At 51.5% G+C, this 22,865-nt stretch overlaps 4 protein-coding genes across 4 annotated transcripts; all 4 read right to left on the bottom strand.

The window, feature by feature from the left end:
* Window positions 1-2,260: 2,260 nt before the first annotated feature.
* On the bottom strand, window positions 2,261-4,860 carry LOC118094953 (uncharacterized). Its single transcript, XM_060282162.1, has 7 exons — window positions 4,692-4,860; window positions 4,241-4,399; window positions 4,028-4,132; window positions 3,805-3,910; window positions 3,543-3,605; window positions 3,090-3,272; window positions 2,261-2,999 (listed from the first exon to the last, which is right to left on the bottom strand). Exons 1-7 carry the CDS (start codon window positions 4,725-4,727, stop codon window positions 2,965-2,967), a joined length of 687 nt encoding a protein of 228 aa, XP_060138145.1. The 5' UTR covers window positions 4,728-4,860; the 3' UTR covers window positions 2,261-2,964.
* A 27-nt stretch (window positions 4,861-4,887) lies between these two features.
* On the bottom strand, window positions 4,888-9,583 carry LOC132593089 (maestro heat-like repeat-containing protein family member 7). Its single transcript, XM_060282064.1, has 12 exons — window positions 9,402-9,583; window positions 8,398-8,465; window positions 8,105-8,273; window positions 7,627-7,768; window positions 7,427-7,545; window positions 7,146-7,295; window positions 6,580-6,722; window positions 6,321-6,435; window positions 6,073-6,209; window positions 5,768-5,887; window positions 5,520-5,634; window positions 4,888-5,143 (listed from the first exon to the last, which is right to left on the bottom strand). The coding sequence occupies exons 1-12, from the start codon at window positions 9,423-9,425 to the stop codon at window positions 4,961-4,963; spliced, it is 1,485 nt and encodes a 494-aa protein (XP_060138047.1). The 5' UTR covers window positions 9,426-9,583; the 3' UTR covers window positions 4,888-4,960.
* A 5,497-nt stretch (window positions 9,584-15,080) lies between these two features.
* Window positions 15,081-17,673, bottom strand: LOC132593131 (uncharacterized). Its single transcript, XM_060282164.1, has 7 exons — window positions 17,506-17,673; window positions 17,055-17,213; window positions 16,842-16,946; window positions 16,619-16,724; window positions 16,357-16,419; window positions 15,904-16,086; window positions 15,081-15,813 (listed from the first exon to the last, which is right to left on the bottom strand). The coding sequence occupies exons 1-7, from the start codon at window positions 17,539-17,541 to the stop codon at window positions 15,779-15,781; spliced, it is 687 nt and encodes a 228-aa protein (XP_060138147.1). The 5' UTR covers window positions 17,542-17,673; the 3' UTR covers window positions 15,081-15,778.
* Window positions 17,674-17,701: 28 nt separating this feature from the next.
* On the bottom strand, window positions 17,702-21,235 carry LOC132593130 (uncharacterized). The gene is made up of 11 exons (XM_060282163.1): window positions 21,195-21,235; window positions 20,901-21,069; window positions 20,415-20,556; window positions 20,218-20,336; window positions 19,937-20,086; window positions 19,411-19,553; window positions 19,135-19,249; window positions 18,887-19,023; window positions 18,582-18,701; window positions 18,334-18,448; window positions 17,702-17,957 (listed from the first exon to the last, which is right to left on the bottom strand). The coding sequence occupies exons 2-11, from the start codon at window positions 20,988-20,990 to the stop codon at window positions 17,775-17,777; spliced, it is 1,314 nt and encodes a 437-aa protein (XP_060138146.1). The 5' UTR covers window positions 20,991-21,069; window positions 21,195-21,235; the 3' UTR covers window positions 17,702-17,774.
* Between the last annotated feature and the right edge of the window lie 1,630 nt (window positions 21,236-22,865).

Below are 22,865 nucleotides of genomic sequence, written 5' to 3' on the forward strand. Positions count from 1 at the left end.
AAGCTATAAAGTCTCGAGGGAAAAGGCTCTGGTTTACCAGAAGCATGTGGCATTTTTAGGGCATATTCTGAAGCAAGGAACTTGTTTGCCACCTTTGACATGCCCAACCTGAGTTCTCAAAGGTGCTGAGAGCTTTCTTAGGACTTTGCTGGATTTGGCAAGAATTGGATACCAGAAAGAAGGGGAGAAGCAACACATTACAACACATTAACCCAAAAAGGTTCCTTGACTATATGGACTATAGAAATGAGAAACGCCTTTGAAGACATCCCTAGCTGAACCACCAGCGCCGGCATTGCCCAGTCCCTTTAAACCCTACAGACTGTATGTGAATGAAGTGAAGGCTGTGGGATCTGGGAGTGTTGGTACAGAGAGGAGAACCCCATTGGAGGACAGTGGAGAATCTCGATTCTGTGGCCCAATGATGGCCAGCATGCCTTTGAGCGGCAGCAGCAGCAGCAGCAAGAAGAGGAGGATTTGTCCTCCCTGTGCAGGAGGCTCAGAACATGACTTTGGGAGCTGTTGTGGGCGATTGTATTTTGCATGGAGCTTCTTCATCCTACTTGCCAGTTCAAGTGTGAGGTTTCCCTGCTGACTAACCCAAATCTGACTTTGAAAGGGTTAGCTCCTTGAACCCGGCTACCTTGTGTAAGTTCCTGTTTCGGATCCAGGAGAACCCCTTGATGGTCTCTTTGCTATGAATCAGCAAGTGATTACCAGGACGTTCCCTTTTGAGATGAAGGAGAATGGGAAACAACGAATTGCATGAACATGCAATTGCCCTGCCCATTTTCTCCCCTATCTTTAAAGGTATCCGTTCCAGCCTGTGACCTGGTGTGATATAAGAAGTGGGAAAGAAGCCATAGGATCCGAAACCTGTGGTGGACATTGAACCTTCAAACTCTCTGGGGCTGGCTGCACCGGAAGCCACCGGTCCCACAGAGGAAGAAGTTGGACCGTGGACCTTATAATTTTTTGGTGGACCTGAAAATCCTATTCAGGAAACAACCAGTGGGAAGGAAATCCTCCTCCCAGGCCTCGGAAGAAACACGTTCTGCTCAAGGGCCAAGTGACTGTTTCAGGACAAATAAAGTGAATGTTGCAGGTGGTGAAGCAGGAAATTGAGAAGTGGTATGCAAAATTAAATATGCAGGAGGGTGTAGATAGTCTTGAAGAAAGGAAGCTCTTAAAAGGCTGGGGGGGCGGGGGGAGGATGTAACAAAAATCAGAAGTATGGTAGGCCCTTTTTCTGACCAGAGAAGTCAATTGACAAGGTGCCCCATGATATTCTTGTAAAGAAGCTGGTAAAATGCGGGCTAGACAATGCTACCATTCAGTGGATTTGTAACGGGCTGACTGACCTCACCTGGAGTACTGTGTCCAGTTCTGGGCACCACAGTTCAAGAAGGATACTGACAAGCTGGAACGTGTCCAGAGGAGGGCAACCAAAATGGTCAAATGCCTGGAAACAATGCCTTATGAGGAACGGCTTAGGGAGCTGGGTATGTTTAGCCTGGAGAAGAAAAAGGTTAAGGGGTGATATGATAGCCATGTTCAAATATATAAAAGGATGTCATATAGAGGAGGGAGAAAGGTTGTTTTCTGCTGCTCCAGAGAAGCGGACACGGAGCAATGGATTCAAACTACAAGAAAGAAGATTCCACCTAAACATTAGGAAGAACTTCCTGACAGTAAGAGCTGTTTGACAGTGGAATTTGCTGCCAAAAAGTGTGGTGGAGTCTCCTTCTTTGGAGGTCTTTAAGCAGAGGTTTGACAACCATATGTCAAGAATGCTTTGATGGTGTTTCCTGCTTGGCAGGGGGTTGGACTGGATGGCCCTTGTGGTCTCTTCCAACTCTATGATTCTATGATTCTATGACTTTGGCAGAGACCTCGCTCTTATTTCTTCTTCTTAACATTTTCTCATGAGTTTCCCTAGCCTGGATCTTGTCTCAGCCGCTGGAGGTTGCAGGTGAGATGCAGTTGCAGAGAACTGATGAGGAAGTGGGGCAGGATGGTGAAGAGGGACGGTTGTGAACATCCCCATCTCTGAGTGGCACATGACTCCAGGGGTGCCTGCGCTTAGCCTGGGTTCCTTTTCCTTGGAATTACGGGGCATCCCTCCAGGGAAGTGTGTAGAGGTTTCCCTTACTAGCTTACTTTTCACAAACCAAAAGACCCTTTTCTCTTTTTAACAAAAATATTTTTTATTCATTTTTTACAAAATGATTTTTTTACATTTCAGCATAAACCATAAGACCCGTATTTACCCTTTAAAAAAATATATATTTTTATTAAAAGAATTACAAGTATGAAGACAAAAATAATATACAAAATGCTATCTACCGGTAGTATAGTGTTATCTACCCTTGAATGCTCCCTATTTTGCCTATCCTATTCTATACATCAATTTTAACCTCTCTAACTAATAAAAGTCCCGCTTGCTGTTTAGAGTGCTGAAAGAGTCAATAGAAAGTGTCCAATCCTCAAATTCACTATGTTGCAGATGTCGTCTTCCCGGCGGCTCCTTTCCCGGCTGATGACATTCTTCCAGGGGTCTTCTTTTCTCCGGACGTCTTCTCCCAGGTTCCAGCAGATAGGCCGCCGTTCATGCAAGAAAGAGAGAAAAGAGATTCTGTTAGAAAAGGTACTAAATCTCAGGAATGTTAGACCCTCTTGTTGCCCACCCCAAACAAAGAAATGGAAGAAAGTTGCTGCTGGGGGATTGCCACTCAAGAGGATGGCAGAGAGCAAGGAACCGGACCCTGGGCATACACCAGCGACCGGGGGAGCTCCATAAAGCCACAACAACAACAAAAGGTTTCTTACCGCTATGTATGGAGGGTCGTGAGGGCAGCACCACTCCTCTTGGTCGATCCTGATGGCCTTGATGTTCCTGGCGCTGGTCCAGAGTGGATCCCACGGAGAGCAGAAGATGGTATCTCTGCAGCACAACGCTGATGTTCACGTTGCCTTGGCCTGGCGCAACTTCGGACGTTCTGTCACGAGGAGAAAGGGTTTTTGGGGGGAAACGTCACCTCCAAGGAGCCCACCAGACGTCCAAATACCCAACCAGATGCCTCACTCACCTGGCATGCAGCTCAGGAAGTCCTGCGGGTAAGGTTCCCTGTGAACACAGCGGAGCAGCCTCCTCACAAGGCGCTGGACCCTGCCTTTCTGCCGATGTTTACAGGCCCGCTGCATGATGTTCAGGCAGCTCCTCCCTGTCCGCCTGAGCCCTTCTTCCTCGTGCTGCTGCATCTCTTCCAGCCCTGAGTGGCAAGGGAGAAAGGTTGAGCCAGGAATCAGCTTTTCACAAGGCAAAAACTTGCAAAGCACCCCCACCAGAGCTCCTCCCAGGACCAGGGTGTGGGCTAGGGGGATATTTGTGTGTGAGAGAGAGCAGTGGAGTCACATTCCAATCCTCTTGGCATGTTCATCTTGTGGCACCTCTGTCTGCACACACACCTGGGAAGCCGCCTTCCCCTAAAGCCCTTTCTCAGAAGAAGCACCCCTCCCTGCCCTCCGTAAGTCTCACTTACATGTACCATAGGATGCCATGTCTTGATTTTGGATGAAACTGGCATCCCGGAAAGCCAGATGACCTAGAGAGACAGGGCAAGAAAAGGGACGTCATCTCGGTGCAAAGCAAGCGGAGACAGAGGCAGCTCGGCAGGAGGACAGGTATGCGTCTAGAGGCCTCCACCCTCGCGGAGCACTCAGAGCAAGGTGGCCTGGGGACATGCCCATCCTCACTGCCATCGTTACCCAGACGTTACCAGGGAAGGACGTTGCTTGACTTACCCAGAAGCAGAGCTGCCACCCTGGAGACTGCTGGCAGCCTGTTGGCAGGCGGCTTCGTACATGTCAAGGCAGCACTCCGAAGGATGTTCTTGCTGAAGGTCTTGCTCTGTCGGCAAAGGCAAAGGAGAAGTGGCATCAGAGAGGCTTGAGAGCACGGCAGGAGAGCCTGTCACCCCCAAAGACATCCCTGGGCAAAGCTGCCAACAAAGCAGAGTGACCTTACCAGATGCTTGGCAGCCTGGTGGAGAGCAAAGTGGAGGCTAAATTTCTCGGGATGCGCCCACCACTTGACTTGTGGGGCTAGATGGGAAAGAGCCCTCCTTGCGGCCTGCAACACAAGAAGAGAAGAGGGTTACAAATTGCAGGACATAGTCTTGGAAGCTCCTGAGAACAATGACTCCCTCCTACTGCAGAAGTCCACCTCCTTGGCCCTCACCTTGGCCACCTCGTCCTCGTCTTCGAGGTGAATGAGGACGGCGACCAGTTCATTAACGGCTGCTTCTTCTGTTGTTGTTATGGGAAGCCCTTGGTCTCTCACCCAGCCCCGAAGCAGCCCCAGATGTTGGATGGCTGATGCCCGGGCAGAGGCTTCCTCCTGTAGGCAGAAAAGATCAGAGGTTGTGTTTCTCATCAGATCCGTTTCCTTTCTCCTGTCCACCGAGGTGTTTTGAGGCTGCTGAGCCCCCTATCCTCCTCCTGAGGGAGACTGGGGGCAGGGGTGACTCTCCCCCTGTGTTTTCCAGGCAGGCTTCCAAGAGAAGGTGCTCCAGAGGAACACCCTCCTGAAGCCAGAAGATCTCCGCTGCATGCCAGTCTAAACACCAGCCTTCCTCTTCCAAAGCATTCCTATCCACCCTGTGTGATGTCATGTGTTCCCTAACACTCACATGGGCAGCCAGACCGCAGTAGGTTGCCACCAGCATCTTCAGGTCTTCCTCTCCCAGCTCCCTGGACAGGTAGGCTTGGTCTACCAGCTCTATCAACTCTGGGAAGACATCAGCTTCTGCATCAGGGAGGAAATCCAGCAGCGACAGCCGCAGAAGCAAAGGGTCCTACACAAAAGAGAGAATATTTTCAAAGGTCTGAAAGGCCCCACGCTTTTTCTTTGAGAACAGGCCCTTCAGCATTCGGTCAGCAAAAGAGTGCTGGGCCATGATTAGAATCCAGATCTGTGCCCCCCTCCCTCCCTGTGAGCATCACTTGCCATGTCAGAGTCCAGAAGCAGGGATATCCCTCTGACGCTGAGCTTCCGGACTTGCAGGTGGTCATGTTTCAGCCAGGTGAGGAGCTGCTCCAGTGTCTCCTCACAGGGATAGACCTGCAGACGGCAGCTGAGCAGCTAAAGAGGCCCAAAGAGAAAGAAAGTCTTCAGTGATGAGAGGCTGAGGCAGGCTCTCCTTTTATCCACCACCTGCAGTTCTGCACACAGCAAAGCCACTGGAGTGAATGGACCAAAGTTTGTCATGTACATCAAATCCAATGGGTCTACTCTGAGGAGCACTAAAACAGGCAACAGCCCTTAGGCTCAAAGGAGCCTTGACATAAACCACAGAATATGGAAGTTAAAGGCAGCTGTAAGGTCCAAATTCTGATGGAGGCTGGTTGGAGAACCAAGGACACAAAAGGAGCCGAAGAACACAAAGCCCAACCCTGGGCAGAAACCAAGCCAGGGCCTCCTTGCTGCACCCATTTCCTCCCGCGTCAGCCCCCCTCACCTCGATGTAGATAGCTGCCGCTACTTGTGGCATTCCGGCAAACTCCTGGTCCTCGAGAGCAGCGGTGATGTTTTCCACCATGGGAGGGATCCACCAGTGTCGCTTTCCGACAGCTCTGAAATGGAGAACCAGATCTGGGTAAGGAAGGGAAAGGCACCGCAAGAAGCCAACAGGGGCACAATCCGATCCCGTGACTTGACCTCCGTTTGCCAGACCATTGGGGAAGGTCATCGTGTTCTTCCTCTTACCTCACCATGGCAGACAACCCCTGGCTGAAATTCTCCCGGCAGAAAAGTTGGTCGATGATGGCCGCCTCTACTTGCTCTCCGGTGGTGCCGAGAAGGAGGTGCAGAACTTCCTTAGCCCCTCTGTAACCAAAGCAAGGCCAGTTTTAGCAGGCGGGTCATTGCCACCCACTCCAATTCCTTCCCCATCCTTGCTCCCTAGCAGCAGCCTGAAGGAGAGCCTCCCTTGGAAAACCAAGCTGGACTGGCAACCCCCCGAGGTTGAAGGGAAAAGGACTCCATTGGCGTCTTTGCAACACACTACTCACCCAAGGAATTCCTGGTCGTAGTGGAAGTTGACTACCATCCCCAGGAGAGCGATCAGCAGCTGCGGGAAGTTCCGGCGCACAGCTGCCTTGTATACCTCCATCCTGAGGATGGCGTGCAACAGGCTGCTGAGATGTTGCTGGAAGAGAGAGAGGGGCAAGTCACTTTCCCTGCTTTTCTGCAGAATCCAGAAACCCCTGGATATTCCCCTGGGAAGAAGGAAGCCAGAAACCAGGTGGGTCGTCCTTACCACTTGGGTGGCAGATTCCGCCAAGGGGCTTTGGTAAAGCTGCTCGGCCATGAGATGGAGCAGTTGTTCTTGGTCGGCCGATGCCAAAACCTCCTTCCATACTCTTTCGCAGTCTCTGTGAATGCAAAAACAAGAGCAATGGTCAGATTTAAGTCTTCTGCTTGCTGCCATGCCACACAGAGAGGAAATGGCAGCAAGGGCTTTCTGAGCAAGCCCTGCACCTATTAGCCCAGTAGAACCTGCCAGGAGGGCTCCATACCTGAAGGGAAACTGGAGGAGGTATGCAACCACTTTCGCCAGGTGTTGGTGTGGCATGATGGACAAAGCAAAGGCGGCCATGTTTCTGCCCTGCACTGTAGGCCCCTGGGTGATCTTATAGAAGGCCTCCAGCAGCACCTCCACCTGTCAGAGAAAAGGAGAGGGTTGCTGGGAGAGTACAAGGAAGCGGGGCTGTCTGCAGGAGGATCCCTCCATCCCTCATAGAAAGAGGGCCCCCCCTTGACCTGTGCCACCACAGCCATCTTCCTTCGAAGGTACCACTCAGGGTCCTTGGGAGTTTTGGACCCAGGCAGCTCCAGGGCGCCAGTTGCCCCCCCTATCCATTCTTGGCCAAGAGAAGAAGCTTGCCAGTCTGCTCCCAGGAGCAGGACGAGGATTCCCCATTGCTGGACCCATGTTTCTCAGGACCCTTGGCTGAGGTTCCTGTCCTGACATTGCCAGGCCTCTCTAAACAAACATGTGTCCTGGCCACCCAATGGCATGAGGTTGCCTCCCCTACAGCAAAGTGGAGAATCTTCTTCTCTCCTACCTTTGCAGACACCTTACCTCCACTTTTGTGCCGCTAAACTGCTTGATGAACTCTTGCAGCAAGTGGGAGATGTCCAAGGGGTTGAAGCTGCTCTCGACAACCAGATCGCTGGCCAGGAAGCACATGGCCTCCAAGAGCTGCTCCTCAGGAAGATAGGCACCAAAGACCTGAAGCAAGAGAGGAAGGTCAGAGAGGCCCACAGGTCAGGGCTGGGGAGCAGAAAGCCCAGGTGCTGTCTCTGCGGAACCCAGAGCATGTGGCTTGAGAGACCACTGTGCCTTGTATGACAGCGACTTACCCTGGCAAGAGAGTAACAATTATTCAGGAACAATTCAGGAACCGCTCCTCCGGTGGATTGGAGGACCTTCTGAGCTCGGATGAGGAGTGTTTGGTTCCACGACGTTCGTGCCAGCGTCTCTGCAAAGGAAAGCCAAAGGGTTAGTTCGGGCCTTGCTCACCCCACCCCATGATGCTGGAATGCACTCCTTCCAGTCTTACCTTCTTTGCGCTGTAGGATGGGCAGAAGATGGCAAAGGGCCTCTGCTGCCCGCTGCCTGCACTCCGGGTCTGGATCCAATGCACACAGACAGGAAATGGCCACCAGTTGGCCAAGGGAGGATGCAGGAAGCGCTACCGATGGCTGAGAAGAGACCCAGAGAAGTGATTGATAAGAGAAGAGACCCATCACCATTTTCCCTATAACATTCTTATTAAATCTTCAAAGCATTCCAAAACATTTATTATCCTATACAGAAAAAAACAAACCATTTCTTTTGACTTCCCACCCCTCTTTTCCTGGTGTGTGCTTTTTACTCACTAGGATTTGCTCTGCTATGGCCCAGCTCTGTTCTCAAAATGGGTTATGTGCTGGGATGCCCGATTGTCCCTTGGGCACCTTGCAGGGTGGGCCTAGAAGGGGCAGCCTGAAGGCCTTGTCAGCCCTGCATGGTTGCAATGCTTCCCTTCAGTAACTCACATATTCCTGGATCTTCTGCAGGAGGGCGGAAAGATCTTGGAGCGCCTTCCTTCGGATCTTCCCACTCTTCATCCTGGTGACGACATCCATTATTCTAGCCTTCAGCTGGTCCTTTCTGAAGCCGTCGGGAGGAGGATCAGCCGCACCCAGAGAACCTGTGGTTGAGATGCTGAGGGGAGAGAGGAGGAGCACATTTGTAAAAAGGTTTTATTGCCTTCCATCCTTCAAAGACCCCAAGCACCAGCACCATAGAAATGGACCCGGGGGGGGGGGAGTGGTTCACATAGGATTACCTTGCAAAAAGATCCTCCTCATCTTCCAGGCTGATTACCGATATTTGATCCTCGTCGAAATCAATTCCCTGTCCATGAGATAAGAGAAACAGGAACATCAGAATGTGAAGAATGGATCAGACCCATTCATGATCAGGAAAGCACAGACGAGGTAGGTTGGGAAACAAACTGAAAATCTCTGTCCTCCATTTCCTTAGAGACCTTATTCATCCATCCATCCATCCATCCATTTAGAGCATTTGTACCCTTCTCTTAAGCCAAAAAGGCTCCAAGAGAGCCTTCCATGAAATCAAATGCAAGAAACTCCCTAATGGCAGACTTCTCTTGTAATTAACAGTGTGACAAACAGAAATAAAACCCACAAGGAAAGGGGGCAAGGAGGGCAGAGGAAAAGACAACTCCCAAGCTCAGACCCCAGTGTCTAGAATGCTGATCCAATGGCTGCCTCCAGATGACAGTTGGGGGAGAGGAGCCCTGAGGGAGCTGGCCTGTCTCAGCAGAGGCCATGGCGCTGTTTCCCATCCGCCAGGCCTCCTGTCTCTCTCTCCCTCGCCTGCACCTGGGAGCAGCCCTTCCCTGCCATGGACTCTGTGGACAGGTGGGCAGCAGGTCTCCCTGCCTCAGCTCTGCAGAAAAACCAGCTCCATCTGGCACCCCCTTCCCCTCCACTGGGCCAGCCGCTCCCTCTCTCTTTTCTTCTTCTACTTCTTCTTCATTTTCCCCCTTTCCCTGCAAACTCTAGTACAAGGAGAACATCCAGCATGTAGAAATAGAAAGGAAGCCTCTCCCACATTCACATGCACATAAATCAGAAGGAATCCTCTGTTCAAAATAAGATTCAACCGACTGCAATATAGGACGCTGAATTTCCCTTTTTGGCATTCCTTCTCCCCTTCCAAAGCTCAACCCTTTCTTTGACTTGGTATAGCTCTTTGCCAAACTTGGAGATACCATTAATCTAGGTTCCAGAGTTAAGTCCCCTGGCCATGGCAACCTCCGCTTACCTCCAGGTTTCTTTGGGACGCCATCTTCTAATGTAGTGACTGAGCGAAGGTCACTACAGGCCACCTCTGCCAACCTCGAGATGCTGAGGATGCAGGAAGCTCTGTTCAAACGGTCACAAGTTCCGTTGCTAGGCAACGTCAGTTGAGAATGTGGAATTCCCGGCCTCAGGGCCAAGGTTCTAGGAGAGTCCGTGTGGCCTAGTGGCTAGAGCCATGCAACGCGAGGGTGATATTTATACGAGTTTAATACTTTTTCCTGTTCTTTGTATCCTGCTTTGCAGACTCTGGTTGTCTCCCAAAGCAGCTGGCATCGATTTCAAAGAAGGGGGGGAGACAAGTCCTGTCCTCAGGTTAGGAAAGTCCAAAGACAAGACACCCAATGGAAGGGATGCGGGGGAACAAGGCAGAGGAAGAGCCCCTTTCCCTTGGCCCAAGGAGAGGCCTGAGATGTCCCCAGGCAAGTCCTGTCCTGTCCTGTCCTGCTGGGGCCACGCTGCCCTTCCCCACCCCCAGCTCTTCTGGGACAGAGACGCAGCAACTGACCCTGTAGGCCTTCATGCCCAACACCAGGGGGGCTGTGGGGCTCAAGCCCCTCTCCGATTCCCCTGGGGGGCTTATCTGGCCCCACAGGCAGCAGCAGCAGGCAGTGCCTGGCAAAGGCTCCCCACCTGCTGAATTTCTGCCTGCCAGAAGAATCACAAGTGTGGAAACCCATCTAAAAGAGAAGGAAGAGAGAACAAGAAATTCTGCTTCTCTGAGAGCTCCCATATCAGAAATGGATGGTGCTTTAATGCCCAGGGAATGGCAGGTGGTGGTGGTGATTTCTTAAATCTGTATGCCACCCTTTCTGACAGCCATTTCAGGGACAGAAGGCCTCCTTTGCAGCCTCCCCGCCATCCATTCTAGAGGTGGGAAGGAGCCCAGAGACCCTTGAGACCCCCTGGGCAGCGAGAGGCCGAGGGAGACGGAGCTTTGCAAGCAGAGGCTGCTGCTCCAGGAAAGGTCTGGCTGCTATTCTGGGAGCCATTGGCAGCAGCAGCAGCAGCAGCTCCGCCCACCCCAGAAGAACCAGCTGGCTATTGGCTAGCCTGGAGCGTCCATCAGCCAGCTAGGGAGGGCGGACTCTTCTGGCGAGGTGCATAGCCAGGTAGGCTGCGCAAGACATGCAGGTTAGGGTGAGGGGGAAACTTGGACATTTGATTTCTATGGACTTCAAGAACATTCCCAAAGGCGTCCCAAAGGGAGCAGGGGACTCTGTGTGCCCAAAAGGGAACCGATCCGTCTTTGGAAGGCCAGGTAGCCACCCCAGCTGGGGCTTTGCTTCTGGATGAGGCCCTTCTGGCTTCCAGGACTGTCCTGAGGGTCAGGGAGCCTCTGTCCAGCCAGGCCTTGGGCAGCCCCTGATTCCCAAGGAGGACCTCCGGGCTCCCTGGCCCTTCTGGTTCTCCCTCCTCGGCCACCTGGGCCTTGGGACCTCGGCTGGAGACACCCAGGACTTGGCAGAGCCTCCCTCCGTCTCTGCATAGACTCTCCAAGAGTCCCCCTTTCCCAGGGACTGTCCAGGATTTACAGAAGCCGTCTCGGATCCTGATTTCCTCATTTTCTTACCTCCACTGATGAGAGTCATGGTTTGGATGGGGGTCTTTTATCCGTTTTCGCAGTCACACAATCCATCAATCAGTAGCTGAACTGGGATCCACACAGTCAAAAAAACAAATGAACTGAAAAATCCTCAAAACCCAAACCGCAAAATAAATAACAAAAAAAAGCACTAAATGTAAGCTCCAAATATCACCTCGGAACACTGCAATCGGAAACGGAAGGCTTGAATTACAATGGGGGGAGGGGGGCACACATGAGCAGCGCAACAGGAAACACAGGGGGACTCAAAACGGAGCATGTTCGTCTTCCGATAAAAGTTTGAAACAACCGGAACACCTACTTCCAGTTTCTCAGCATTCGGGTTTCAAGTTGTTTATGAACTAAGCTGTTTGATAACCGAGGTACCACTGTATCGAAAAACTCCCCATAATGGGCCCACCTTCTCCTACCACCTGGAACTAAGGACCTGGGTTTCCAAAGGACTTCAGGTCTGGTTTTCACTTCTGCTCCTTTCCTTTTTTTCTTCTTGAAAACGGCATCTTCAGGTATTCCAGTTGCTGATTGTGGTCCGACCTTGTCTTTTCTCCCCACCTTTAGCACACATATTCTCAGCAGAGGAACCAGCTTCACGAGTCAGGGTTAGGAGCCGATTTATTGGAAAACTGACTAAGAGTTTGTTTTTAAACAAAGATCTCTGCTTGGAATGTAGTGATGAGCAGAGATGATGCTCTGAAAGTGAAGGATTGGTTTTTCCCCAGGGTGCATGTCAGCTATGTGTGCACCTTAAGATTTGTGTAACCCTCATACCAACTTCTGTTGCCCAGCGCCTGCAAGCCCCCTACTGTGACATCATAGAATGCTTGCAGTTTTTTTTCATAACCCCCACCCCCAAAACAACTGCTCATCAGGAGCAGAATTGAGCAGCTTCTCTGTTTCTCAGAAGAGGTAGCCCTGGGAGAGACAGGGGTTCAAATACCTCCTTACTCAGCTCTGAAGCTCACTGGCTGACCTGGGGCCAGGTTGTGGGGATTAAATGAGAAGGCGAGAACTGTGTATGCCATCTTGAGCTCCTTGGAGAAAATCCCAAGTGTGAAGAAGATTATTCAGCTTGCATTTCGTTGTGACTTTGTCCCTTGCCTCAAATTATTCCAAAACACAAGGAATGGGTTAAAATGCCAAGTAATCCCCTTTGAACTATCTCAAACTTTGAAGTCTCTATCCCAGAAACTGGAAGCGGGAATGAACATTAACAAACTGATATCACCACGTTGAGAAGCATTGACATTGCTATGTATGTTTGATTAACATCGCCTGCATTGCAAAGGGGTTAGAATGGATGGCCTTTAGGGGTACCCTCCAGCTTAGCAGATCCATGATTTCATGATGCCAGGCAGATTCGATCAGAGAGCCAGTGACCTGGAGGATAGGTGTGAGAAGTTTTTTTAAAAAAAACCTGAAAGAGCCAGTTGGGATTCTAATGCTCTCTACATGAGAAGCAATAAAGAAAGGAGAATAAAATGATCAATTAAATCATTCCACTGTACCAGAACCTAAGATTGGAAGTGTGGATCCTATTGTTTGGACAGACTCAGGGGGTGGCTTCAACTGTTACAGTTACCCCTATCAGCATTGAGTTGGAATCTGGAGTGTTGCTAGACTGCTGGAGCCCTGCATTCTGAAGGTCTCAGTTCAGAACAGAAGCGGAACCACTTAAATTGACAGTTAGAGCTTGTGGACGGCTAAAAGAAGTGTTGATCCTCGTCCTTTCATTCTCCCAACTTAGAGGCGTTGAAACCAAGTTAAAAAAAGAGAAGCTATAAAGTCTCGAGGGAAAAGGCTCTGGTTTACCAGAAGCATGTGGCATTTTTAGGGCATATTCTGAAGCAAGGAACTTGTTTGCCACCTTTGACATGCCCAACCTGAGTTCTCAAAGGTGCTGAGAGCTTTCTTAGGACTTTGCTGGATTTGGCAAGAATTGGATACCAGAAAGAAGGGGAGAAGCAACACATTACAACACATTAACCCAAAAAGGTTCCTTGACTATATGGACTATAGAAATGAGAAACGCCTTTGAAGACATCCCTAGCTGAACCACCAGCGCCGGCATTGCCCAGTCCCTTTAAACCCTACAGACTGTATGTGAATGAAGTGAAGGCTGTGGGATCTGGGAGTGTTGGTACAGAGAGGAGAACCCCATTGGAGGACAGTGGAGAATCTCGATTCTGTGGCCCAATGATGGCCAGCATGCCTTTGAGCGGCAGCAGCAGCAGCAGCAAGAAGAGGAGGATTTGTCCTCCCTGTGCAGGAGGCTCAGAACATGACTTTGGGAGCTGTTGTGGGCGATTGTATTTTGCATGGAGCTTCTTCATCCTACTTGCCAGTTCAAGTGTGAGGTTTCCCTGCTGACTAACCCAAATCTGACTTTGAAAGGGTTAGCTCCTTGAACCCGGCTACCTTGTGTAAGTTCCTGTTTCGGATCCAGGAGAACCCCTTGATGGTCTCTTTGCTATGAATCAGCAAGTGATTACCAGGACGTTCCCTTTTGAGATGAAGGAGAATGGGAAACAACGAATTGCATGAACATGCAATTGCCCTGCCCATTTTCTCCCCTATCTTTAAAGGTATCCGTTCCAGCCTGTGACCTGGTGTGATATAAGAAGTGGGAAAGAAGCCATAGGATCCGAAACCTGTGGTGGACATTGAACCTTCAAACTCTCTGGGGCTGGCTGCACCGGAAGCCACCGGTCCCACAGAGGAAGAAGTTGGACCGTGGACCTTATAATTTTTTGGTGGACCTGAAAATCCTATTCAGGAAACAACCAGTGGGAAGGAAATCCTCCTCCCAGGCCTCGGAAGAAACACGTTCTGCTCAAGGGCCAAGTGACTGTTTCAGGACAAATAAAGTGAATGTTGCAGGTGGTGAAGCAGGAAATTGAGAAGTGGTATGCAAAATTAAATATGCAGGAGGGTGTAGATAGTCTTGAAGAAAGGAAGCTCTTAAAAGGCTGGGGGGGCGGGGGGAGGATGTAACAAAAATCAGAAGTATGGTAGGCCCTTTTTCTGACCAGAGAAGTCAATTGACAAGGTGCCCCATGATATTCTTGTAAAGAAGCTGGTAAAATGCGGGCTAGACAATGCTACCATTCAGTGGATTTGTAACGGGCTGACTGACCTCACCTGGAGTACTGTGTCCAGTTCTGGGCACCACAGTTCAAGAAGGATACTGACAAGCTGGAACGTGTCCAGAGGAGGGCAACCAAAATGGTCAAATGCCTGGAAACAATGCCTTATGAGGAACGGCTTAGGGAGCTGGGTATGTTTAGCCTGGAGAAGAAAAAGGTTAAGGGGTGATATGATAGCCATGTTCAAATATATAAAAGGATGCCATACAGAGGAGGGTGAAAGGTTGTTTTCCGCTGCTCCAGAGAAGCGGACACGGAGCAATGGATTCAAACTACAAGAAAGAAGATTCCACCTAAACATTAGGAAGAACTTCCTGACAGTAAGAGCTGTTTGACAGTGGAATTTGCTGCCAAAAAGTGTGGTGGAGTCTCCTTCTTTGGAGGTCTTTAAGCAGAGGTTTGACAACCATATGTCAAGAATGCTTTGATGGTGTTTCCTGCTTGGCAGGGGGTTGGACTGGATGGCCCTTGTGGTCTCTTCCAACTCTATGATTCTATGATTCTATGACTTTGGCAGAGACCTCGCTCTTATTTCTTCTTCTTAACATTTTCTCATGAGTTTCCCTAGCCTGGATCTTGTCTCAGCCGCTGGAGGTTGCAGGTGAGATGCAGTTGCAGAGAACTGATGAGGAAGTGGGGCAGGATGGTGAAGAGGGACGGTTGTGAACATCCCCATCTCTGAGTGGCACATGACTCCAGGGGTGCCTGCGCTTAGCCTGGGTTCCTTTTCCTTGGAATTACGGGGCATCCCTCCAGGGAAGTGTGTAGAGGTTTCCCTTACTAGCTTACTTTTCACAAACCAAAAGACCCTTTTCTCTTTTTAACAAAAATATTTTTTATTCATTTTTTACAAAATGATTTTTTTACATTTCAGCATAAACCATAAGACCCGTATTTACCCTTTAAAAAAATATATATTTTTATTAAAAGAATTACAAGTATGAAGACAAAAATAATATACAAAATGCTATCTACCGGTAGTATAGTGTTATCTACCCTTGAATGCTCCCTATTTTGCCTATCCTATTCTATACATCAATTTTAACCTCTCTAACTAATAAAAGTCCCGCTTGCTGTTTAGAGTGCTGAAAGAGTCAATAGAAAGTGTCCAATCCTCAAATTCACTATGTTGCAGATGTCGTCTTCCCGGCGGCTCCTTTCCCGGCTGATGACATTCTTCCAGGGGTCTTCTTTTCTCCGGACGTCTTCTCCCAGGTTCCAGCAGATAGGCCGCCGTTCATGCAAGAAAGAGAGAAAAGAGATTCTGTTAGAAAGGGTACTAAATCTCAGGAATGTTAGACCCTCTTGTTGCCCACCCCAAACAAAGAAATGGAGGAAAGTTGCTGCTGGGGGGTTGCCACTCAAGAGGATGGCAGAGAGCAAGGAACCGGACCCTGGGCATACACCAGCGACCGGGGGAGCTCCATAAAGCCACAACAACAACAAAAGGTTTCTTACCGCTATGTATGGAGGGTCGTGAGGGCAGCACCACTCCTCTTGGTCGATCCTGATGGCCTTGATGTTCCTGGCGCTGGTCCAGAGTGGATCCCACGGAGAGCAGAAGATGGTATCTCTGCAGCACAACGCTGATGTTCACGTTGCCTTGGCCTGGCGCAACTTCGGACGTTCTGTCACGAGGAGAAAGGGTTTTTGGGGGGAAACGTCACCTCCAAGGAGCCCACCAGACGTCCAAATACCCAACCAGATGCCTCACTCACCTGGCATGCAGCTCAGGAAGTCCTGCGGGTAAGGTTCCCTGTGAACACAGCGGAGCAGCCTCCTCACAAGGCGCTGGACCCTGCCTTTCTGCCGATGTTTACAGGCCCGCTGCATGATGTTCAGGCAGCTCCTCCCTGTCCGCCTGAGCCCTTCTTCCTCGTGCTGCTGCATCTCTTCCAGCCCTGAGTGGCAAGGGAGAAAGGTTGAGCCAGGAATCAGCTTTTCACAAGGCAAAAACTTGCAAAGCACCCCCACCAGAGCTCCTCCCAGGACCAGGGTGTGGGCTAGGGGGATATTTGTGTGTGAGAGAGAGCAGTGGAGTCACATTCCAATCCTCTTGGCATGTTCATCTTGTGGCACCTCTGTCTGCACACACACCTGGGAAGCCGCCTTCCCCTAAAGCCCTTTCTCAGAAGAAGCACCCCTCCCTGCCCTCCGTAAGTCTCACTTACATGTACCATAGGATGCCATGTCTTGATTTTGGATGAAACTGGCATCCCGGAAAGCCAGATGACCTAGAGAGACAGGGCAAGAAAAGGGACGTCATCTCGGTGCAAAGCAAGCGGAGACAGAGGCAGCTCGGCAGGAGGACAGGTATGCGTCTAGAGGCCTCCACCCTCGCGGAGCACTCAGAGCAAGGTGGCCTGGGGACATGCCCATCCTCACTGCCATCGTTACCCAGACGTTACCAGGGAAGGACATTGCTTGACTTACCCAGAAGCAGAGCTGCCACCCTGGAGACTGCTGGCAGCCTGTTGGCAGGCGGCTTCGTACATGTCAAGGCAGCACTCCGAAGGATGTTCTTGCTGAAGGTCTTGCTCTGTCGGCAAAGGCAAAGGAGAAGTGGCATCAGAGAGGCTTGAGAGCACGGCAGGAGAGCCTGTCACCCCCAAAGACATCCCTGGGCAAAGCTGCCAACAAAGCAGAGTGACCTTACCAGATGCTTGGCAGCCTGGTGGAGAGCAAAGTGGAGGCTAAATTTCTCGGGATGCGCCCACCACTTGACTTGTGGGGCTAGATGGGAAAGAGCCCTCCTTGCGGCCTGCAACACAAGAAGAGAAGAGGGTTACAAATTGCAGGACATAGTCTTGGAAGCTCCTGAGAACAATGACTCCCTCCTACTGCAGAAGTCCACCTCCTTGGCCCTCACCTTGGCCACCTCGTCCTCGTCTTCGAGGTGAATGAGGACGGCGACCAGTTCATTAACGGCTGCTTCTTCTGTTGTTGTTATGGGAAGCCCTTGGTCTCTCACCCAGCCCCGAAGCAGCCCCAGATGTTGGATGGCTGATGCCCGGGCAGAGGCTTCCTCCTGTAGGCAGAAAAGATCAGAGGTTGTGTTTCTCATCAGATCCGTTTCCTTTCTCCTGTCCACCGAGGTGTTTTGAGGCTGCTGAGCCCCCTATCCTCCTCCTGAGGGAGACTGGGGGCAGGGGTGACTCTCCCCCTGTGTTTTCCAGGCAGGCTTCCAAGAGAAGGTGCTCCAGAGGAACACCCTCCTGAAGCCAGAAGATCTCCGCTGCATGCCAGTCTAAACACCAGCCTTCCTCTTCCAAAGCATTCCTATCCACCCTGTGTGATGTCATGTGTTCCCTAACACTCACATGGGCAGCCAGACCGCAGTAGGTTGCCGCCAGCATCTTCAGGTCTTCCTCTCCCAGCTCCCTGGACAGGTAGGCTTGGTCTACCAGCTCTATCAACTCTGGGAAGACATCAGCTTCTGCATCAGGGAGGAAATCCAGCAGCGACAGCCGCAGAAGCAAAGGGTCCTACACAAAAGAGAGAATATTTTCAAAGGTCTGAAAGGCCCCACGCTTTTTCTTTGAGAACAGGCCCTTCAGCATTCGGTCAGCAAAAGAGTGCTGGGCCATGATTAGAATCCAGATCTGTGCCCCCCTCCCTCCCTGTGAGCATCACTTGCCATGTCAGAGTCCAGAAGCAGGGATATCCCTCTGACGCTGAGCTTCCGGACTTGCAGGTGGTCATGTTTCAGCCAGGTGAGGAGCTGCTCCAGTGTCTCCTCACAGGGATAGACCTGCAGACGGCAGCTGAGCAGCTAAAGAGGCCCAAAGAGAAAGAAAGTCTTCAGTGATGAGAGGCTGAGGCAGGCTCTCCTTTTATCCACCACCTGCAGTTCTGCACACAGCAAAGCCACTGGAGTGAATGGACCAAAGTTTGTCATGTACATCAAATCCAATGGGTCTACTCTGAGGAGCACTAAAACAGGCAACAGCCCTTAGGCTCAAAGGAGCCTTGACATAAACCACAGAATATGGAAGTTAAAGGCAGCTGTAAGGTCCAAATTCTGATGGAGGCTGGTTGGAGAACCAAGGACACAAAAGGAGCCGAAGAACACAAAGCCCAACCCTGGGCAGAAACCAAGCCAGGGCCTCCTTGCTGCACCCATTTCCTCCCGCGTCAGCCCCCCTCACCTCGATGTAGATAGCTGCCGCTACTTGTGGCATTCCGGCAAACTCCTGGTCCTCGAGAGCAGCGGTGATGTTTTCCACCATGGGAGGGATCCACCAGTGTCGCTTTCCGACAGCTCTGAAATGGAGAACCAGATCTGGGTAAGGAAGGGAAAGGCACCGCAGGAAGCCAACAGGGGCACAGTCCCATCCCGTGCCTTGACCTCCGTTTGCCAGACCATTGGGGAAGGTCACCGTGTTCTTCCTCTTACCTCACCATGGCAGACAACCCCTGGCTGAAATTCTCCCGGCAGAAAAGTTGGTCGATGATGGCCGCCTCTACTTGCTCTCCAGTGGTGCCGAGAAGGAGGTGCAGAACTTCTTTAGCCCCTCTGTAACCAAAGCAAGGCCACTTTTAGCAGGCGGGTCATTGCCACCCACTCCAATTCCTTCCCCATCCTTGCTCCCTAGCAGCAGCCTGCAGGAGAGCCTCCCTTGGAAAACCAAGCTGGACTGGCAACCCCCCGAGGTTGAAGGGAAAAGGACTCCATTGGCGCCTTTGCAACACACTACTCACCCGAGGAATTCCTGGTCGTAGTGGAAGTTGACTACCATCCCCAGGAGAGCGATCAGCAGCTGCGGGAAGTTCCGGCGCACAGCTGCCTTGTATACCTCCATCCTGAGGATGGCGTGCAACAGGCTGCTGAGATGTTGCTGGAAGAGAGAGAGGTGCAAGTCACTTTCCCTGCTTTTCTGCAGAATCCAGAAACCCCTCGATATTACCCTGGGAAGAAGGAAGCCAGAAAGCAGGTGGGTCGTCCTTACCACTTGGGTGGCAGATTCCGCCAAGGGGCTTTGGTAAAGCTGCTCGGCCATGAGATGGAGCAGTTGTTCTTGGTCGGCCGATGCCAAAACCTCCTTCCATACTCTCTCGCAGTCTCTGTGAATGCAAAAACAAGAGCAATGGCCAGATTCAAGTCTTTGGCTTGCTGCCATGCCACACAGAGAGGAAATGGCAGCAAGGCCTTGCTTTCTGAGCAAGCCCTGCACTTTGCCAACCTTTCCCTTAGCCCAGTAGAACCTGCCAGGAGGGCTCCATACCTGAAGGGAAACTGCAGGAGGTATGCAACCACTTTCGCCAGGTGTTGGTGTGGCATGATGGACAAAGCAAAGGCGGCCATGTTTCTGCCCTGCACTGTAGGCCCCTGGGTGATCTTATAGAAGGCCTCCAGCAGCACCTCCACCTGTCAGAGAAAAGGAGAGGGTTGCTGGGAGAGTACAAGGAAGCGGGGCTGTCTGCAGGTGGATCCCTCCATCCCTCATAGAAAGAGGGGCCCCCCTTGGCCTGTGCCACCACAGCCATCTTCCTTCGAAGGTACCACTCAGGGTCCTTGGGAGTTTTGGACCCAGGCAGCTCCAGGGTGCCAGTCTGCTCCCAGGAGGGGGAGGAGGATTCCCCATTGCTGGACCCATGTTTCTCAGGACCCTTGGCTGAGGTTCTTGTCCTGACATTGCCAGGCCTCTCTAAACAAACATGTGTCCTGGCCACCCAATGGCATGAGGTTGCCTCCCCTACAGCAGAAGAAGTGGAGAATCTTCTTCTCTCCTACCTTTGCAGACACCTTACCTCCACTTTTGTGCCGCTAAACTGCTTGATGAACTCTTGCAGCAAGTGGGAGATGTCCAAGGGGTTGAAGCTGCTCTCGACAACCAGATCGCTGGCCAGGAAGCACATGGCCTCCAAGAGCTGCTCCTCAGGAAGATAGGCACCAAAGACCTGAAGCAAGAGAGGAAGGTCAGAGAGGCCCACAGGTCAGGGCTGGGGAGCAGAAAGCCCAGCTGCTGTCTCTGCGGAACCCAGAACATGTGGCTTGAGAGACCGCTGGGCCTTGTGTGACAGCGACTTACCCTGGCAAGAGAGTAACAATTATTCAGGAACAATTCAGGAACCGCTCCTCCGGTGGATTGGAGGACCTTCCGAGCTCGGATGAGGAGTGTTTGGTTCCACGACGTTCGTGCCAGCGTCTCTGCAAAGGAAAGCCAAAGGGTCAGTTCGGGCCTTGCTCACCCCACCCCATGCTGGAATGCACTCCTTCCAGTCTTACCTTCTTTGCGCTGCAGGATGGGCAGAAGATGGCAGAGGGCATCTGCTGCCCGCTGCCTGCACTCCGGGTCTGGATCCAATGCAGACAGACAGGAAATGGCCACCAGTTGGCCAAGGGAGGATGCAGGAAGCGCTACCGATGGCTGAGAAGAGACCCAGAAAAGTGACTGATAAGAGAAGAGACCCAGCACCATTTTCCCTAAAGCATTCTTATTAAATCTTCAAAAGATTCCAAAACATTTAGCATCCTATACAGAAAAAAACACCATTTCTTTTGACTTCCCACCCCTCTTTTCCTGATGTGTGCTTTTTCCTTCTTTTTACTCACTAGGATTTGCTCTGCTATGGCCCAGCTCTGTTCTCAAAATGGGTTATGTGCTGGGATGCCCGATTGTCCCTTGGGCACCTTGCAGGGTGGGCCTAGAAGGGGCAGCCGGAAGGCCTTGTCAGCCCTGCATGGTTGCAATGCTTCCCTTCAGTAACTCACATATTCCTGGATCTTCTGCAGGAGGGCGGAAAGATCTTGGAGTGCCTTTCTTCGGATCTTCCCACTCTTCATCCTGGTGACGACATCCATTATTCTAGCCTTCAGCTGGTCCTTTCTGAAGCCGTCGGGAGGAGGATCAGCCGCACCCAGAGAACCTGTGGTTGAGATGCTGAGGGGAGAGAGGAGGAGCACTTTTGCAAAAAGGTTTTATTGCCTTCCATCCTTCAAAGACCCCAAGCACCAGCACCATAGAAATGGACCCGGGGGGGGGGGGAGTGGTTCACATAGGATTACCTTGCAAAAAGATCCTCCTCATCTTCCAGGCTGATTACCGATATTTGAGCCCTCCTGGCAGGTTCTACTGGGCTAATAGGTGCAGGGCTTGCTCAGAAAGCCCTTGCTGCCATTTCCTCTCTGTGTGGCATGGCAGCAAGCAGAAGACTTAAATCTGACCATTGCTCTTGTTTTTGCATTCCTTCTCCCCTTCCAAAGCTCAACCCTTTCTTTGACTTGGTATAGCTCTTTGCCAAACTTGGAGATACCATTAATCTAGGTTCCAGAGTTAAGTCCCCTGGCCATGGCAACCTCCACTTACCTCCAGGTTTCTTTGGGACGCCATCTTCTAATGTAGTGACTGAGCGAAGGTCACTACAGGCCACCTCTGCCAACCTCGAGATGCTGAGGATGCAGGAAGCTCTGTTCAAACGGTCACAAGTTCCGTTGCTAGGCAACGTCAGTTGAGAATGTGGAATTCCCGGCCTCAGGGCCAAGGTTCTAGGAGAGTCCGTGTGGCCTAGTGGCTAGAGCCATGCAACGCGAGGGTGATATTTATACGAGTTTAATACTTTTTCCTGTTCTTTGTATCCTGCTTTGCAGACTCTGGTTGTCTCCCAAAGCAGCTGACATCGATTTCAAAGAAGGGGGGGAGACAAGTTCTGTCCTCAGGTTAGGAAAGTCCAAAGACAAGACACCCAATGGAAGGGATGTGGAGGAAGAAGGCAGAGGAAGAGCCCCTTTCCCTTGGCCCAAGGAGAGGCCTGAGATGTCCCCAGGCAAGTCCTGTCCTGTACTGTCCTGTCCTGCTGGGGCCGAGCTGCCCTTCCCCACCCCCAGCTCTTCTGGGACAGAGACGCAGCAACTGACCGTGTAGGCCTTCATACCCAACACCAGGGGGGCTGTGGGGCTCAAGCCCCTCTCAGATTCCCCTGGGGGGCTTATCTGGCCCCACAGGCAGCAGCAGCAGGCAGTGCCTGGCAAAGGCTCCCCACCTGCTGAATTTCTGCCTGCCAGAAGAATCACAAGTGTGGAAACCCATCTAAAAGAGAAGGAAGGGAGGGAGGGAGGGAGGGAGGGAGGGAGGAAGGAAGGAAGGAAGGAAGGAAGGAAGGAAGGAAGGAAGAAGGAAGGGGGACGAGAGAACAAGAAATTCTGCTTCTCTGAGAGCTCCCATATCAGAAATTGATGGTGCTTTAATGCCCAGGGAATGGCAGGTGGTGGTGGTGATTTCTTAAATCTGTATGCCACCCTTTCTGATGGCCATTTCAGGGACAGAACCCTCAAGGTCCAAAGGCCTCCTTTGCAGCCTCCCCGGCATCCATTCTAGGGGTGGAAAGGAGCCCAGAGACCCTTTAGACCCCCCAGGCAGCGAGAGGCAAGCAGAGGCTGCTGCTCCAGGAAAGGTCTAGCTGCTTCTCTGGGAGCCATTGGCAGCAGCAGCTCCGCCCACCCCAGAAGAGCCAGCTGGCTATTGGCTAGCCTAGAGCGTCCATCAGCCAGCTAAGGAGGGCAGACTCTTCTGGCGAGGTGCATAGGCAGGTAGGCTGCGCAAGGCATGCAGGTTAGGGTGAGGGGGAAACTTGGACATTTGATTTCTATGGACTTCAAGAACATTCCCAAAGGCGTCCCAAAGGGAGCAGGGGACTCTGTGTGCCCGAAAGGGAACCGATCAGTCTTTGGAAGGCCAGG

This window comes from Zootoca vivipara, chromosome 13, assembly GCF_963506605.1.
Source record: "Zootoca vivipara chromosome 13, rZooViv1.1, whole genome shotgun sequence".
Taxonomy (NCBI): domain Eukaryota; kingdom Metazoa; phylum Chordata; class Lepidosauria; order Squamata; family Lacertidae; genus Zootoca; species Zootoca vivipara.

What these genes read in the sequence shown, in the direction of transcription:
- LOC132593130 (XM_060282163.1), bottom strand. Translation starts at nt 20,990, where the DNA reads ATGGATGTCGTCACCAGGATGAAGAGTGGGAAGATCCGAAGAAAGGCA. An exon ending in CTCCTGCAGTTTCCCTTCAG is followed by an intron (nt 19,250 to 19,410) that starts GTATGGAGCCCT and finishes TTGCATTCACAG; the next exon opens with AGACTGCGAGAGAGTATGGA. An exon ending in TACGACCAGGAATTCCTCGG is followed by an intron (nt 18,702 to 18,886) that starts GTGAGTAGTGTG and finishes CTTTGGTTACAG; the next exon opens with AGGGGCTAAAGAAGTTCTGC.
- LOC132593089 (XM_060282064.1), bottom strand. Translation starts at nt 9,425, where the DNA reads ATGGCGTCCCAAAGAAACCTGGAG. An exon ending in GGGTTGTCTGCCATGGTGAG is followed by an intron (nt 5,635 to 5,767) that starts GTAAGAGGAAGA and finishes TCTCCATTTCAG; the next exon opens with AGCTGTCGGAAAGCGACACT. An exon ending in CGGCAGCTATCTACATCGAG is followed by an intron (nt 5,144 to 5,519) that starts GTGAGGGGGGCT and finishes GGGCCTCTTTAG; the next exon opens with CTGCTCAGCTGCCGTCTGCA.
- LOC132593131 (XM_060282164.1), bottom strand. Translation starts at nt 17,541, where the DNA reads ATGCTGGCGGCAACCTACTGCGGTCTGGCTGCCCAT. An exon ending in ACGAGGACGAGGTGGCCAAG is followed by an intron (nt 16,947 to 17,054) that starts GTGAGGGCCAAG and finishes CTTGTGTTGCAG; the next exon opens with GCCGCAAGGAGGGCTCTTTC. An exon ending in CATGGCATCCTATGGTACAT is followed by an intron (nt 16,087 to 16,356) that starts GTAAGTGAGACT and finishes CTTGCCACTCAG; the next exon opens with GGCTGGAAGAGATGCAGCAG.
- LOC118094953 (XM_060282162.1), bottom strand. Translation starts at nt 4,727, where the DNA reads ATGCTGGTGGCAACCTACTGCGGTCTGGCTGCCCAT. An exon ending in ACTGCGGTCTGGCTGCCCAT is followed by an intron (nt 4,400 to 4,691) that starts GTGAGTGTTAGG and finishes TTCTGCCTACAG; the next exon opens with GAGGAAGCCTCTGCCCGGGC. An exon ending in CTTCCTGAGCTGCATGCCAG is followed by an intron (nt 3,000 to 3,089) that starts GTGAGTGAGGCA and finishes TCCTCGTGACAG; the next exon opens with AACGTCCGAAGTTGCGCCAG.